Below are 15,120 nucleotides of genomic sequence, written 5' to 3' on the forward strand. Positions count from 1 at the left end.
GATGTCACTAGGAACTCAGAATGGTCTGAACGTAGAGCCCGAGCTGGCACAGCAAAACCAGGAGGTGGCAAACCCCTCTCTGGGGACGTTCTAGTACCTTCATCTGGGTCAGTGAGATCAGTGCCAAAGTCGCCTCCTTCCGTGTCAGGCCTGCAATCTTATTTCAGGAGAATCCACATGGCCTATAAGAGGATGAGCAGTGGGGAGGGAGGGTATGGACCTCAGCCCTGTCGTTCCTGGGACCCATGGCAACGTAGAAGCCTGGTCACCGAGGGTCCCTACCCAGACGCTGTGGTCTGATGCTGGGGCTGGGGGGATACCCCACTATAGAGACTGGATGAGATGCACTGGATCTGTGTCTTTCGCTTCTGTTACATTCCTGGTATGGGCTAGGATGGGTTAGGAGGCACCTGCCTCCCAGGGAACTAGGGACAAGCTCAGCCTCGCAAGGTGGTCAGCGTTGTGTGGTGTTGCCTGGATTCCAGGCCACTCTGAAAATTGCCAGATGTGGATCAGAAAGTCCTCCCAGAAAAAACACACAGAGCAAATTTTACACAGCCAGTCCGAAGACTCCAGGGCTCTGACTCGGAGCCCCCCAGCCCTGCAAATGAAGAGGGAAATGAAAATGCTGATGAGTGCTTGCTCTGGGCTTTACTTGGATTGACTGGTGTGGTCCCAGCACCGTCTGTGAGGTAGGCACAAGATCACGCCCATTTTACAGAAAGAGAAGCCAAGGCTCAGACGGACCCTTGCTGGTCCACAGTCACAAAGCTGGGGGCAGCTGGGCTGGGATTCAGGCCCAGGGCAGACAGGCTACTGCTCTTTCCTGTCCATCACCCCATCTTGGTATGTGCTAGGCTGGGATCTCCAATAGGTCTGGGATGAGCCTTGGGACCCCGCTGGCCAGGACTGGGGACCTGCTCGCATTTGCGGGGTCCCCGGCCCGTGAGCAGAGGGTGTCTGCCGTTAGTGGATGCGGCTGAGCTCCACCAACGAGCTGATGTCTGGGCTTGGAGCCTGGTGCTTTGTGAGTGGCCCCACGGTCAGTGTGGACGGACGGAGGACTAAACCACAGCTCGCAGTCCGAGTGGCGAGGAAGGGGCAGGACAGAGTCCATGTCCCGGACTCTGAGCCGTCTATCCCTTGAGGAGACGGAGGTGGGAACTCCAGCTCAGCAGCCCTAGAAGGGGACAAGAAGAGAAGCTGCTGGAGCCTTACATGCTTGGCACCATGTCTGCATTCTTTTTGATGAATTTGATTCCTTCTTGCTAAAGCCCTACGTGGTGGGAACCAGTTAGTGAGGCGGAGGCTGGGCCCAGGGAGGCGAGCTGACTCGGCTGGGGTCCCTGGTCTATGCTGGCCGGAGCGGGGTGTGGTGGGCTGGGGGGCTTCACGCCCAGCTCCACAGAGTGGCCGTTACCCTGGGGATTGTTCTGGGGTTGTGGGCAGTGGGGCCTGAAGGTCCTCACTACCATGCAGTTGCCTGCCCTGGAGTGAGCACCCCGAAGTCCCTCTGTGTTCTGACCTTCGCCCCAGGCAGATGGGGCCCTGCCTGCGTCTCGGGGTTGCTGGGAGGAGGAGCGAGCCGGGGGACTCGGGGCTGGGAGGTTTGGCCACTTCTGGGTCCCTGTGCTGCTGCGCGGGACGCCCCAGCGTGGTGGTGCCTCGGCTGCTCTCCGGGCCTCCAGTGCCGGGCACAGGGCAGGCGCAGTCAATGCCCGGGATGCCTGGGGCTGTGAGCTGAGACCCTCGTCCCTCTGACCTTGGACCAGTGGAGCATGGGGTAGCCCTGTGGTAGGGGTGCGGAAGCCGGCGCGGCTGAGCCCGTCCCCAGGGCCCCGCTGCCACGTACCCTCGGTGCCAGCTCACAGCTGAAGGGTCTGCGCCTCGCCGTCGTCCTCGCTGTCTTCCAGCTGCTCTAGGATCTCGTCCAACACCACAGACCGCTTTTTCTTCGGGGGCTCTGTGGGCGCCCAGATGGCGAGAGAGGAGGACAGAACAGCCAACAGGGATGGGAGGCGGGAAGACAGCGGGGACAGAGAGACAGAGGGAGGGGGAGGGGAAAGCCGGGGGGTGGGGGTGGGGAGGAGGGGGAAGAAATTGAGAAAGACAGGGAAGTGGCAGGAGACGGGAGAGCAGATACAGACACGGAGGCGAGACAGGAGGCAGAAGGAATAAGACCAGACAAGAAATGGGGGGGTGGGAAGGAGGAGGATCAAAGCGGGTATGAGAAAGGGGAAGAGAGCACAGGGAGGAAGACAAAAACATGGAGGGTTAGTCTCTGCTTCGTCCAGGGGTGGCCCCTCTCCCAGTCCTGCCAGCCATCCCTGCCCATCATCCACCCACCCAGGAAAGAGATGGAGGAAGGCCCTTCCCAGCGGGGGCAGAGGTTAGAGCATCTCTGCGGGGTGTAGAGGGAGCCAGAGGGGCGGAATCAAGTGAGGGCAGAGGTTAGGGAACAAGTAGGAACTATTCCTGTTTGCTTGGAGGTCATGGACTCTCAATGGGGTAGTGGGCAGCTGGCATACGGCAGGTGTTCAGGAAAAGCAGGGTGACGAGATGCTCAAGGACTCCAGAGGCAACATGGAGGGAATAAGAGGTGGCTTTAGAGAAGAGGGGTTATTTGACTTGGGCTTTGAAGAGTGTGGAGGAGTTCTCTGTGAGAAGACAGGGAAGGGGACAGAGATGCACAGTGTGGAAAGACGGACGTGGCAGGCTCAGCAAAATGTATGTCTTCTGGGTCCCACACACTACTGATGACCTGCTGTGCGCCGCGGCTCGTCTTCTCCGCGATCCCACAGGCAGCTGTTGTCATCACCTGCACAAGCGCGGGGGCTGAGTGCAGGCAGCTAAGCCTGAGGTCACACAGCCAGGAAGCGGTGAAGCCAGGACCCAAGACACAGCAGAGCCCACGGTCTTTCCTATTTTCCTAAGTCTCTGGTGCTGCCCAGAGATCGCCAGGGAGACAAAGGGTAGGGCAAGAGAATGTGCTGGTTCCCTTGGCCCTCCAGGAGGGGAATTGCGGGGATGGGGGAACATCAGGCTCCGAGCTTAGATCGACTGTCTGTCTCCTGCTAATCTAACCACTCATTCATGGTGGGCTTGTTCAGAGGCAGCTGTTAGAGGCTGTCCAAATCCCCTCTCCTCCTCTGGCTCTGTGAAGTCCTCCGGGTAGAACTAATCGCCCCTGTGACTCTTAGCGGCCATCTCCCCAGCTGGGTCAGGGGCTCCTGCAGGCGGCGGGTCTCCCCAGGGCCCAGTCCAATGCTTGCCCTGGAGATGGAGCATCTTGGGTCTCTTCCAGGTGGTCCTGGGAGAGTGACTTGGTCTCAGATTATTTCATTTCATTCCTACGAAACGGACGCCATCACTGGCCCTTGTCTTCTCCATGGCTACCTGCCTGACCCGAGCACTCCCACTTCTCAGTGGACTCCTGGCCTCTGCGCTCACCCTTGTGGCCATCTACCCTGCCCCCAACGGCTGCGCGACGGGTCCTTCCGCTCCTGCTCTGCTCCGGGAGCTCAGCTGAGTGCAGAAAGGCCGTCCTAGGACATCACTGGACTGGCCCCTCCCTGGGTCTCCCGGCTCTGCTCCTACCCGAGACTCCCCCCCCCACGCCTCCTCCCCAGCGAGGACCCGCTGGCCATCGTCTACAGGAACCCCTCACTTCGAAGTGCTTCTCACCGCCGATGGCGCGCGTTTCTTCGTTTCGGGAAAGAACTGTCCCGTTTATGTCCGTGTCCCCTGCCTCAGCACACTGCTGGGCACCTAGTGGGGGCCCACGAGCAGCTGTCGAAAGGGAGGCTGAGCAAATGGGGCAGGAAGGGGCGACGCTGTGGAGCTGGCCCCTTGGGGAAGGTGAAGAAGGGGTGGGGGGCCCGCATGGCCCGAGCCCCACACCAGCATCACCAGCATCGGTAGTCACGAGGAGGAGGAGGGAGAGGGGACCGGACGGGCTAGGAGTTGAGGTGGCCACCTGCAGGGTAGTCAGCCCCTTCCTCTCCTCACCCCGGGTTTCCTCATAATCACCAGAGGTGCACAATGGCCTCTGGAAATTGAATTTGTGGGCAGGTAATAGGAGCCGGGAAATGGAAGCAAAGAGAGCCTGCAGGCCTGTCACTGACGCCCCCTCCCAGTGACTAACAACGGGGCGGGTGTGAGCGCTGGGAACGGCGTGTCCCTGCTCTCCTGCACTGGCCTGGGGTCCCAGAGGGTAGCTAGTGGCGGCCAGCAGTAGTCCTGATGGTGGCAGCTACCGTTTTCACTTTGGCAGAATTGTTTCTTCTTTCCCACGGCCTGACTCATGATTCCAAGACTGATACCGGGGCGGTGCCAGGTACTGGTACCTCTTATCCAGCTGGCCCAGGGGTGCCCTGCAGGTGGTGACTGTGGGTTACATTCCCGGTGCCCCCAGTGGCCAGCACAGGGCACCCCCAAGGGCACCGGCCCACCTGGGGGACCTTTCAGAGAAGCATGGCCCGCTGTCCAGGGGCCTGGGGGCTCCGAGGGCCCCTTGCCACCTGAGTGTCCCCAGCATCACGCTGGCCTAGCCTTGCCAGACTGAACCCTGTGAGATGGGAACTGGGGCGATCTTGTCCCAGGGCTCAGCACACAGTAGGTCATCATCTGGAGAACACAAGAGTGGACAAATGAACGGACAAATGAATGAGTAAGTCCTTCTTGGGCACTGAGGTGGGGAACTTTAAAATAATAAAACAGCAGTTGTCAGGATAATAATTAAACAGAGGCGGGACAAGAGGTGCTGATCCTGGGGAAACTGAGGCCCGGTGAGGGCATGGCTGGAAGAGGAGACACACGGGACATGTACTTTAGAAACAGGGCCGCACCTGAGCCTTACACAGCTCCCCTGCCCCCGGTGTGAGACCACTGCCCCCATTTCACAGATGGGAAAACAGAGGTGCAGGGAAACGCATGCCCCCCAAGGCCCCCCAGCTGACACATGGCAGCCCCTGGCTTCCACCTCAGACAGTTCAGTTTGCAACATGCACCCTCTGTATTGGGAGGGGAGGGGCATCTTCTGACGGGCCCCCCAGGGGGCAGGGATGTGTGGAGGGGCCCAGGTCACCCAGGACTCTGACAGGGCAGGTGGTCACAGTCTGGATTGAGGATTGGCTGGTGCACTGGCCTTGGCTCTTCCCGAGCTGGGTGACCCTGGGCAGGGCATGTGCCCGGTCCGGGATTGAACCCCTCATGTACCAAATGGGGGGACATGACTGTTCTCCTACCCCTCTTCTCTGCAGCCGCCTTCCGTTGTCTTCCTGACCTCCCCTGAGGGTGAGGGCTCCTCCTTCCTTTGAAAACCCCTCAAAGCCCCTGGACTTGTCCCCAGCACCTGTCATAACTGAGCTCAGGAATGGCTGGCACTGACCCCGCAGCCCCAAGCACTGACTGGAGGCTGGAGGCTGTGTGCCGCAGACTGAGCCCTTCCGGGCCTCAGTATCCTCATCTGTAATATGGGCCACTAGGACTGCCCACCTCGGGGCTGCGGCGAGGACTGAAGGAGAGAAAGAAGCGACACCAGCACCTGGTGAGGGCTCCACGGCAGCGCCGAGGCCACCACCTTTACTTATCACTCACATCAGAGGTGCTGACTTAACATGTCCCGCTACCATCAGGCCAGGGAGCACCACTGGTGGGGCGGGCTACCATCAGGCCAGGGAGTGCCACTGGTGGGGGGGGGTGCTGTCATAGGAAGGCCAATACATAGCAGGTGATCAATAAAAGGGAAAGGAACGAAGCGATTTGGTTCGTCAAGGCCAAAGCAAGTACAACCCAATCCCCACCTCCTCCAGTCACTGACTGGAGAGGCGCAGGGGTCTCCCCTGGGGGCTGTGGGGGAGGGGTGGGGGAAGTCATTAGCAACCAGCCGACTTCACGGCCCAGAAGTGAGACGGTCTGAGGTCACGGCGCTGCCGTTGCGCACTCGGTGACCTTGGGCAGGTCACTTGTGCTCCCTGGGTCTCGGCTGTCTCGTCAGTCCACTGGGGGTGGGCACAGGACTCATCTACCTCCTGGGGCGGTGGCGAGGATTAGCAAGTTTATGGGAGCTTGGCACCCCGAGGGCTCAGCACCCGGGGGGGCCTGGCATATCTGGCTCAGGCTGGGCCCCCAGCACCGCCCTCCCCGGAGGACGTGTCAGGCCCCGAGTCCCCACCGAGCGACACCCAGCACCCCCTGCTGGCCCTGCCCGCATGCGGAGCGCCCCGCTTGCCGGGAACAGCTGCTCAAATCCTATTTCCCCGACATCAAAAGCCTCAGTGGGTTTTCACCAAACAAACATAATGCAGAGCCGGAGAAAGGTGTAAAATAAATAAACGAAACAAGCTGTGCGTTTTCTTTCCGTATTACAGCTGCACCCGAAGATAAACAACAAGTGAATGTCACCAAACATCAATACCCGAGAAATTAACTTGACAAAGAGCTCAGCCGTCCCCCAACAACCCCCCAGTCCTGCCCCCGTCCCCCCCCCGCCCCCCAACCACCCTCCAACTACCATTTTGCATTTCTGGAGTTCCCCATCTAATGATTTTATTTTTCAATTAATTCCTTGACAGAATGCCAGCCCGTGTCTCTCTCCCGTCCCTGGCTGGCGCTGTCGCCCTGCGTGCAAGGCGGGGGGCGGGCAGGGGGAAGGGTACGGGCGGGGGCAGGGGGCTGTTGGGAGGAGGAGAGGAAGCTTCATGGCTGGTCAGGGAGGAGGGGGTTCTGGAAGGGACCCCAGTGTGACCGGTCGTGGACAAGGGGTTTGCGACCGATGGCGTGGCTGGCTGGAGCCAGGCTGCCCAGATCGCAGGTGAGGCTGCCGTCCCCGCTGGGCTACCGGGGGCCTGGCCTCCCCGCTCTGTGCTCCGTCTCGGCAGGTACTGAAGAGCACCTGGCTTCACGGGGGCCGAAGAGCCATCAGCAGGGCAGAGGTGCTGAAGGCCTTTACAACAGAGCCCTGTACCCACGAGGCATGCGATGAAGGTGAGCCAACCCTGACTGTCATCAGCGGGTGCAGTGACGGAGAACACATGGGCCGGCCACCTCCCTCCTGCATGAGACGAACGAGAGTGGTGGCACCAACCCTCGACAGGTAACAGTGGCCGTGGTGGCTACCCCTTCCTGGGGGTCACCCACGGCGTCAGCGGGCAACCTGGGGATGTATTAACAGCTCCCTACCCACATGGAGGGCCAGGGGCCTTCTCTGGCTACGAGGGCACCCCTGGCCCCAGCACAGGGGAGGCTGGCAGTGATGGGGACTGAAGCCCCCTGAAAAGATGTCCTGGCTCCTTCGACTTCTGGGGGACAGTTCGGAGCGGCACAGCTCTAGGGGGGTCCCCCCGGGCTGCATACTGCACACACACTGCTTACCGGCTCCCCTCCCAGCTGCTCTGCTGGGAGCCTTACCCACACCTCAGGGGCTGCTTCCGGGGAACCCAAACTAAGGCACGCAAACGGCAGACACTGTGTCTACAGGTGAGCAAACGGCACGAAGCAGGGCCTCACGGGGCCGGCACACTGAAGAGCGTCTGGATTTGCTGACATCATTGATTAAAAAAAAAAAAAAGTTACTAATATGGAAAAATGGGAAAGGCTACACAAGAGCCTCCATTTCTAGTTTCTCTTGAAACCGGCTAACCTGGGCACACCGGGCCCATGTCCCCACCTAAGAGTAACTGATGGGCTGTGTGCTGGTTGCTCCTGGAGATGGAGGCCTCACTCATTTGGGTGTTTTCTGACTGTTCCAGGAGGTCCGAAGCTCACTGCTCCCCGAGACGAAGGGCAAGTGAGGCAAAGTATAAAGTGCAGGCCCGTGTAGCGGGTTTCCCCTATTAAACCCGAAACAGGCGACTCCAACAGGCTGGGGGCGGCGGGAAAGGGTAGCAGGTGTAACCCTCTCCCGTCTGTCCCTCAAGGGGAGGAGAGGAAGGAGGCTGGGGTGGGGAGTAGAGGGTGGCATTCCAGGTGTGGACAGGGCACCACCGCCTTCAGATGGCCTGCTGCCCCAGGCCATCGGGCACACGAGGCGCTGGAGACAGGGTGTGGGCCCTGTCGGCGGGGGTGGGGAGGGGGTGTTGGGCACCCCGAAGGCTGGCCTAGTGTCTGAGGCTGCCCGCTCTTGGGAGCCCTGCCTCCCATGCTCCAGACTTGCGGACCCCGTGGGCAAAATCCTCAGATTCCCAGACAGGTCTGCATCCCAGGGCTCTGTTCACAGTAGGCGCACACTAGATGCTCACAGAATAATGGGCAGTGTGTAGACAGGACCAGCCTGGCTCCCACGACCAAACCAGTGGCACTTTATTGGTACAAGGAGGCTGTTTCAAGGAGGTACCTTTTCAAAGCACAGCTGGTTCCCAAGAAGCACGTGTGATCTGAAAGAATCTTCTCTGAGCCAGCAGGCGGGAGACTGGGCCCCAGGCCCACCTGTGCCACCTCAAGGATTTAAGGGAGTCGCGTAACTCCATTCCTCAGTGTTCCTATCTGTTAAATGGGGATAGTGCCTGCTCTCCTGATCTCAGGCCTTGAAGGTTCCAGCCTTTAGTCATTCACAGCAAGTAGTCGTTGAACACACACACACACACACACACACAGTAGTCACTGAATACACGCACACACACACACTGTACCAGGCCTGGTGCTAGGGATCAGCTGCCAAGAAAATCACAAATGACAAACCGAACCAGCAGCCACAGAGGCCACGCTGGGTCCCGGTGCTGGCAGAGGTGGGCTGTGAGCTGTCACTCACACTAGGAGTCACCTGTCACTCACACCAGTGGTCACCCCAGTCACCTCTGGCCTGCTCGAGTCTCGCGCTCCTATCTGTAGAAAGGGCGTGACCGAAGTGGCCACTGCAGAGCAGTCAACAAATAAGGTGTGGACACCCACAACCCAATGCCAGGTACGCAGAAGCGTAAAAACACAGGTGTCTTCGAAGAACACCCGGAGGGCGGGCAGTGCTCAGGAAACGGGGAAGCCAGTGGGCTGAGCTGGAGCCCAGAGAACCCTGCATCCCTGGGCCTCGAGCCCAGCTCTCTGGGCTGCAGGCAGCGGAATGGGCGTGGACTCACAGGCCTCCCACGAGCCGGGAGATATCACTGCCCCATTTTTCAGACGCAGTAGCAGCTGTTCTAGGGCTTTGGGGAAGATGTGCCCACGTGGGACCCTGAGCTCAGATCGGGCTGGTCCCGGGGCCTTCCTGTCACACCCCAGAGACACGTGTGTCCCCTGGCTCTGCTGCCCGCCCTGCAGGGGGAGCCAGCGGCCCAGACTCCTCAGAAGGCACTCCTAGACAGGAAGGGCGTGAAACAGACGCAGGCCATGTGTCAGCACCCCCTTGCCTGCATCAGCTGTTTTTTTTCTCCAGGAGCTACTGAGCTTCCTTGGTGGTCCAGCGGCTAAGACTCTGAGCTCTCAATGCAGGGGGCCTAAGCTTGATCCCTGCTCAGGGAACTAGATACCCACACGCCGCAAGAGTTCACAGGCTGCAACTAAAGCTTATACATGCTGCAACAAAGATGGGGCACAATTAAAATTAAAAAAAAAAGCTGCTATTGGTTCCCAACCCATAGCCTGATAGAATCATCTAGAAAACCTCTGATACCTGGACCCTACTCCCAGAGGTTCTGATGCAAATGGCCTGGGGTGGGCATTGGTTACTGTGACTACTGCTATGATTACTCACAGTGCTCAGGACTCAGGTCGACCTTGCTGTGCTCTGGGCATCCTGGGGGCCTAGGAGTTACAGGTAGCTGGGCTGGTGGGCTCCCATCCACGGGGGTTGGTGAAGCTGCCTGGCCTGGATTATTGTGGATTTAGTCCCTGGTAGGGCCTTGGGGCTGGGCTAAGCCTGGGGACTTTGGGGCTTGGTCCAGCACATGTCTGCATTAGTTACAGATGCTGCAGAGGCCTGTATAGGCTGGGGAGGCAGTGGGGAGACCAAAGGAAGGTGACTCACTGCAGAGGACCAAAAAAAAAAAAAAAAAAAAGGAAAAGAAACCAGGAGAGGCAGAAGGTGCCCCCCACTCTCCTGTCTCGGGCCTGGAGAGATCTTCCCATTTCTGGGGGCTTGGTCAGCATTAGATCCCTGTCCCTTTTCTCTTGGCAAAGTCCTTGGGTTGGGAGTAGAGGCTCAAAAGAATCAGTAACGTCATCTCAAGAGGCCAAGGTGGGATGCTGTCTGTACCAGGATCTCTAAGTGCAAAGGCCTAAAGGCGCCAGGGAGGAATGTGATGGAGTTAATCGGTCTGAGCGGTGACCACAGGGACGGACACGAACTGTGGCAAAAGGGGGAAAAACAACAACAATAAACAAACAGCCCATGTAACCTGGCCCCAGCTACCCTGTGAGTGCAGGACCAGGAGCGGTCAGATCTTATTTTTCAAGAGAGGCCAATAAGAGAAGCCACTGTAATGAGAAGCCCAAGTACCGCAACTGGAGAGGAGACCCGCGAGTCCCAACTAGAGAAAGGCCCGGGTGCCGCAACGAAGACCCAGCACAGCCAAAACTAAGTAAGTAAAATTTATAATAATATTAATTCAAAAAACCCGCCTTATTTCCTATCTTCTAGGCAAAATACAGACCCGCGATCTTATCGACGGCTCACCAGAGCGGCCTGCTTCACTCTCTCTCCCCTCTGCCTACAGGGCCCCACTAGCTTCACTTGTGGCCCTGAGCAGTAACGACAACCTCCTCGTCCGTGTGTTTTCCTTGGGTTTCTCAGGCCTGGGCCAGCCTACGGTTCAGAAACAAACCGGCCACCCCCTGCCACCAGCCACAGAGCTGGAGGCGAGTCCACCCTCCTCCAGCCCCTATTTCTAGCACTTTGGTCCCCAGGTCCCTGAACCTTCATCCAATCCGGGCTCAGCCCCTTCCCCTCCCAAGTTGCTCTGAAATTCTCCTTCTGTCAGTTTAATTCTGTGATCGATGAGGAAGAGCAGGAGAAATGGCCCGGCACAGCTGGTTTCCCCGTTAGCCCTAGCAGGGATTCCTGGCCTCGCTGGCGATGGCTGAATGAAATGTTTGCAGAACGCAGAGAACACAAGTCAATAACAATTTAGCTGGATTGGGAGCAAGTACCTTCTCCGCACGGACAGCCACTCCCGGGGGAAGGCGGAGACGGTGTGCAGGATATTGCCGGAGCGCTTGGAAATATTTCCAAAACACCACTCAAAGAAGATCGGGGCATGGGGTGGGTGGGAGCAAGGGGGAGGGGGTGCCCAGGGAGACACCTGCTCTGGCTTGCTCCAGGCCCCCTCCAGCCTCCCCAGTGCCTCTGCAGGGAGAAAACACTCGGCTCTCGGAGCCTGGCTCCCTCCCCACGGCCCAGCCATTGGTACCCTTGCTAGCAGTTGCCACCACGGAGCCACCATGACTGAAACCACTCCTGCTTCCTGATTTTTCTTCTCTCGATTCTGCCTCCATCAGCTGGGGTGGCCGGGTGTCGAGGAAGAGTGTGTTTCCTGGTCAGTTTCAACCTCTCCTGCTGTGGCCCGTCAATATGGCTGGGAGCAGGAGAAGGAACTAAATTCAGCACCCTGGACAGGGATGGGCAGCCACTTCCAAGGGGCAGGGGTGAAACACCTCCTGTAAAGCACCCCGGGGCCCATGGTGGCCTTTACTCTGTTGGGACCCTTGGTGGCAATCCAGGACAGTCTTCCCTCGCCTCCTGGGTCTTTCGAGGCCTCTGGAACAAGGGCTGCCACTGCGAAGCCTTAAGGTGGGAATGAGAGACACCCAAATGGAATAAAAATGAGATGAGGGGAGCTTATGGGAACCTTCTGTCTCCAGGTAGCTGGCAAGATCCATGGCAGACGGATATTTTGAATAATAAATTCTGTGACTCCACATGCTTGCTCAAACTTTCCTGACTGTGATTTTTAAAGCCTGAAGATTATGTTTTCATGGCCAAGATCAAGGAGGCCATTTGCAAGGGCTAGCATGGGGATAACAGGCTCTCCTGGTCCCCGATCTTTTGAAAATGTGCCGTCCGGTGAATGATTAAGTTACAGAAGGGGAGGGTTTGGTGAACTGTTGCGGGCTTTAAATATCATTTGTATGCTGATGACTTCCAAATTTATATCTCTGCCTGGACTTCGCCCCTGAGCTCTGAACTCATAGATCTATCTGCCTGACATCCCACGGTGAGTCCTAATAGGTGTCTCAAACCCGACGTGTCCAGATCACCTCCCCCCACCACCCGCTCTTCCCAGCTTCATCATCACGTGGCAGCACCATCCTCTGAGAGGCTCGCTTTGAGCAAATAACTCCATTCTGGCCTTAATTTCCCCTCTGCCTTCCAGAGGCAAGTCTGGTCAGCTGTACCTTTACCGCATATGCTCAAACCACTGCCTTCTGTCCACCCCTCTGGTCTCCGTCCCTGCTCAGACCACCGCCCTGGTCAGCTGGGACGACTACATTGGGACTCCTATTCCATATTCTTGCCCGGTATAGCAGCGAGCATGAAGTATGAAGTGTGATACGACGGGCCATGGCACTCCCCAGTTTAAATCTTTGAGGGACTTCCCATGTAACTTGATGAAAAGTCAGGCTTCCTGCACCACCCCATAAGATCCCACGCCACAAGATCCCCCGAGGGAGCCCTGCTGGCCTCTGTGGCTTTGTTTCCGACCACGCTCCACCCGGGACTTCTTCTCCAGCCACAGTGGCCTGCTATGAGCAGCCTTCTGCCCCGGGGCCTTTGCACCTGCGGCTCCCTCTGCCTGGAAGGATGTCCCCCCAGTTCTTGGGCTGGCCGGCTTCTTTCCCTCACACAAAAACACCAACGCCTGGGAAAGACTTTTGCAACTGTTAGGGGAACACTGACTGAAGCTGCCCGCCCTGGCCAGGCACTGTAGGAGTCATGTGCATGAATTATTTTACAACAGAAGGTCCTGGTGAGGAACATGGAGCTAACAAGCCCCTACCAGCCAGAAGAATTTGGGAAAAGTCAAAAGGAGAGAGGAGACACCAGTCCATATGTCCTACCCACCTTCTCAGAATCCTCCTCACTGGAATCCATCTTGGCTGAGCAATGCATGTGCCACCGGGAATGGAGTCTGAATGATTGGCCAGAGACAACCCGGAAACTAACCCCATCACCATAAACCCTGAGACTACATGGCAGAGCGGTCCTGTTGGGCTCCCTTACCGTCCTGCTTCCCACCTAGGCGTCCCTTCCCCAAAAATCTCTTGCTTTGTGAGCGCATGTGTCTCCTTGGACAATTCATTTCTGAGTGTTAGACAAGAGCCGGCTCTTGGGCCTTGGAAAGGGTCCCCCTTCCTGCAACAAAAACCACCACATTTGGAATCTCTCCTCCCTCCTCCCACCCTTGAGGAGAATAAATTAGCCTTCTGCATTTCCTGCACAGAGCTTGCGATCATCAGAACTTTCTTGTCATCACTTTTTAAATTATTAGTCTCTCCCACTCAAACACCAGCTCCATGAGGGCAGGGACTGTCTCTTCTGGTGGCTGCTTTGTCCTTGCTGCCAAGTTAAGGCTGGGTAATTAGACAATCAATGGGGAATTGAGGGTGTGAATGACCAGAAGGGGAAGCAAGGCTCTGGAGCCTCTGCTCCAGGAAAAGCTGGGGGATTCCTAGGCAGAGGACTTGAGGTAGGAGGATGAGACTGTGATTATCATGCCTCTAAAACAGTACACTCTCTGAGAAAGGGGGGTTATGTGGGAGAAATTAGTCACCCACATGGCTTCAGACATAAAAGAAGGGCAGCCATTTCACAAGCCCTAGGGGCAGTAAACTTTTTCTCTAAAAGGGGAGACAGTAAATATTTTAGGGTTTTGTGGGCCGTAGGGTCTCTGTCATAACTACTCAACTCTGTCCTTACGGTGTGAAGACACAGCTAGAGACTTTATGTGAAAAATGGGCATGGCTGTGTGCCAAAAAACAGCTGTATTTACAAAAATGGGCTGTAGGCTGGATCTGGCTGTGGGCTGTAGTTTGTAACCATGGTCCTACTTGGACCATGGAACCCAGATCTGATAAAAGGTGCGGGGATAATTTTAGGGATTTAGGAACTGCTGGGGTCTCGGCAGTGGTGATAGGGTGAGCTGTCCTATAGTGTGCAAAGATGAGTGTCCTCAGGAAAAGTCACTCGACCCTTCTACGGCTGTCTCCCGAAAAACGGGAACAGCACCTCTCTCTAGGGAGTTTGAGGCTAAAATGAGATAGCGCGTGAAACCTGGCACCGCCCCCGGTGCACGGTACATCTTCAACAAAGCTCTCTCCTCTTTCTCTGACTTCATCTTTAACAAGGAGGCACTTGACTGCCTCTCTTTTGACCAGTGGGGTTTCAAGGGTCAAGGTTAGGGCTCCCTGGCAGCACAGCACACAGGGCTGCTCTCAGAGAGTCCAGGACACATTAGACGCTCCATTAAAAGGGGCCCTTCTGATGACCAGGGCTTTTCTGTTCGCTTATTCACCCCACGGGTTGTTGGTGAGCACCTGCTCTGTGCTGGATGCTAAGACGAGGCCAGGGACGTGGGGAGGACCATGTCCCCTGGAGGATCACGTCTCTTGGGGAGTAGCCAGGTTGAACCACAGAGGTGAACACACAGTGCAACAGAGCAGGACCCTATGGGGCCTTCCCAGGACAGGCCTGCCCCCATATCCTCTGCTTTAGCTCTTCTCTGAAGTGTCCAGACAGCAATAATTGATGCAAATTTCTCCAGTTGTTTCGCAGATATGAACACCCACCCCATCAAATGGAGGGTGTTAACTACCTGATGAGATGAAGGAGGTGGTTAGACAGCATCACCGACCCAAAGGGACATGAATCTGAGCAACCTCCCGGAGACAGTGGAGGACCAGGGAAGCCTGGCGTCCTGCAGTCCATACGATCACGAGTTGGACGACTGAGCGGCTGAACAACCACCACCTGATGACCGTGAGCTCATAGCCCCAGGCTTCCTGGAGCCTAAGGACCGATAAAGTTAACCCCTGTGACACCGCCCTGTTACCTCACCATCAGTCAGAAAATTATGCACGATCTGATCACGGATCCGGGGATCCCCTCCTCCCAACAGGCTTTTAAATACGCTCTGCTGGAACCCTTAGGGGAGCTTGAGGGTTTTTGGGGTCAGAAGCCAGCTTGTCTTTTTG

At 57.2% G+C, this 15,120-nt stretch overlaps 1 protein-coding gene across 2 annotated transcripts in view; it reads right to left on the minus strand.

Annotated features, from left to right (window-relative positions):
* Positions 1-636: 636 nt before the first annotated feature.
* RBM19 (RNA binding motif protein 19) overlaps positions 637-15,120 on the minus strand; it is a 120,808-nt gene continuing 106,324 nt past the window's right edge. For both annotated transcript variants that reach the window (XM_070386090.1, XM_070386088.1), the window contains 2 exons: positions 1,853-1,963; positions 637-1,180 (listed from right to left, as the gene is read on the minus strand). In XM_070386090.1, coding sequence (XP_070242191.1) covers positions 1,866-1,963 — 98 coding nt within the window. In that variant the 3' untranslated portion in view covers positions 637-1,180; positions 1,853-1,865. The remainder of the gene's footprint in view (positions 1,181-1,852; positions 1,964-15,120) is intronic.

This window comes from Bos mutus, chromosome 17, assembly GCF_027580195.1.
Source record: "Bos mutus isolate GX-2022 chromosome 17, NWIPB_WYAK_1.1, whole genome shotgun sequence".
Taxonomy (NCBI): Eukaryota; Metazoa; Chordata; class Mammalia; order Artiodactyla; family Bovidae; genus Bos; species Bos mutus.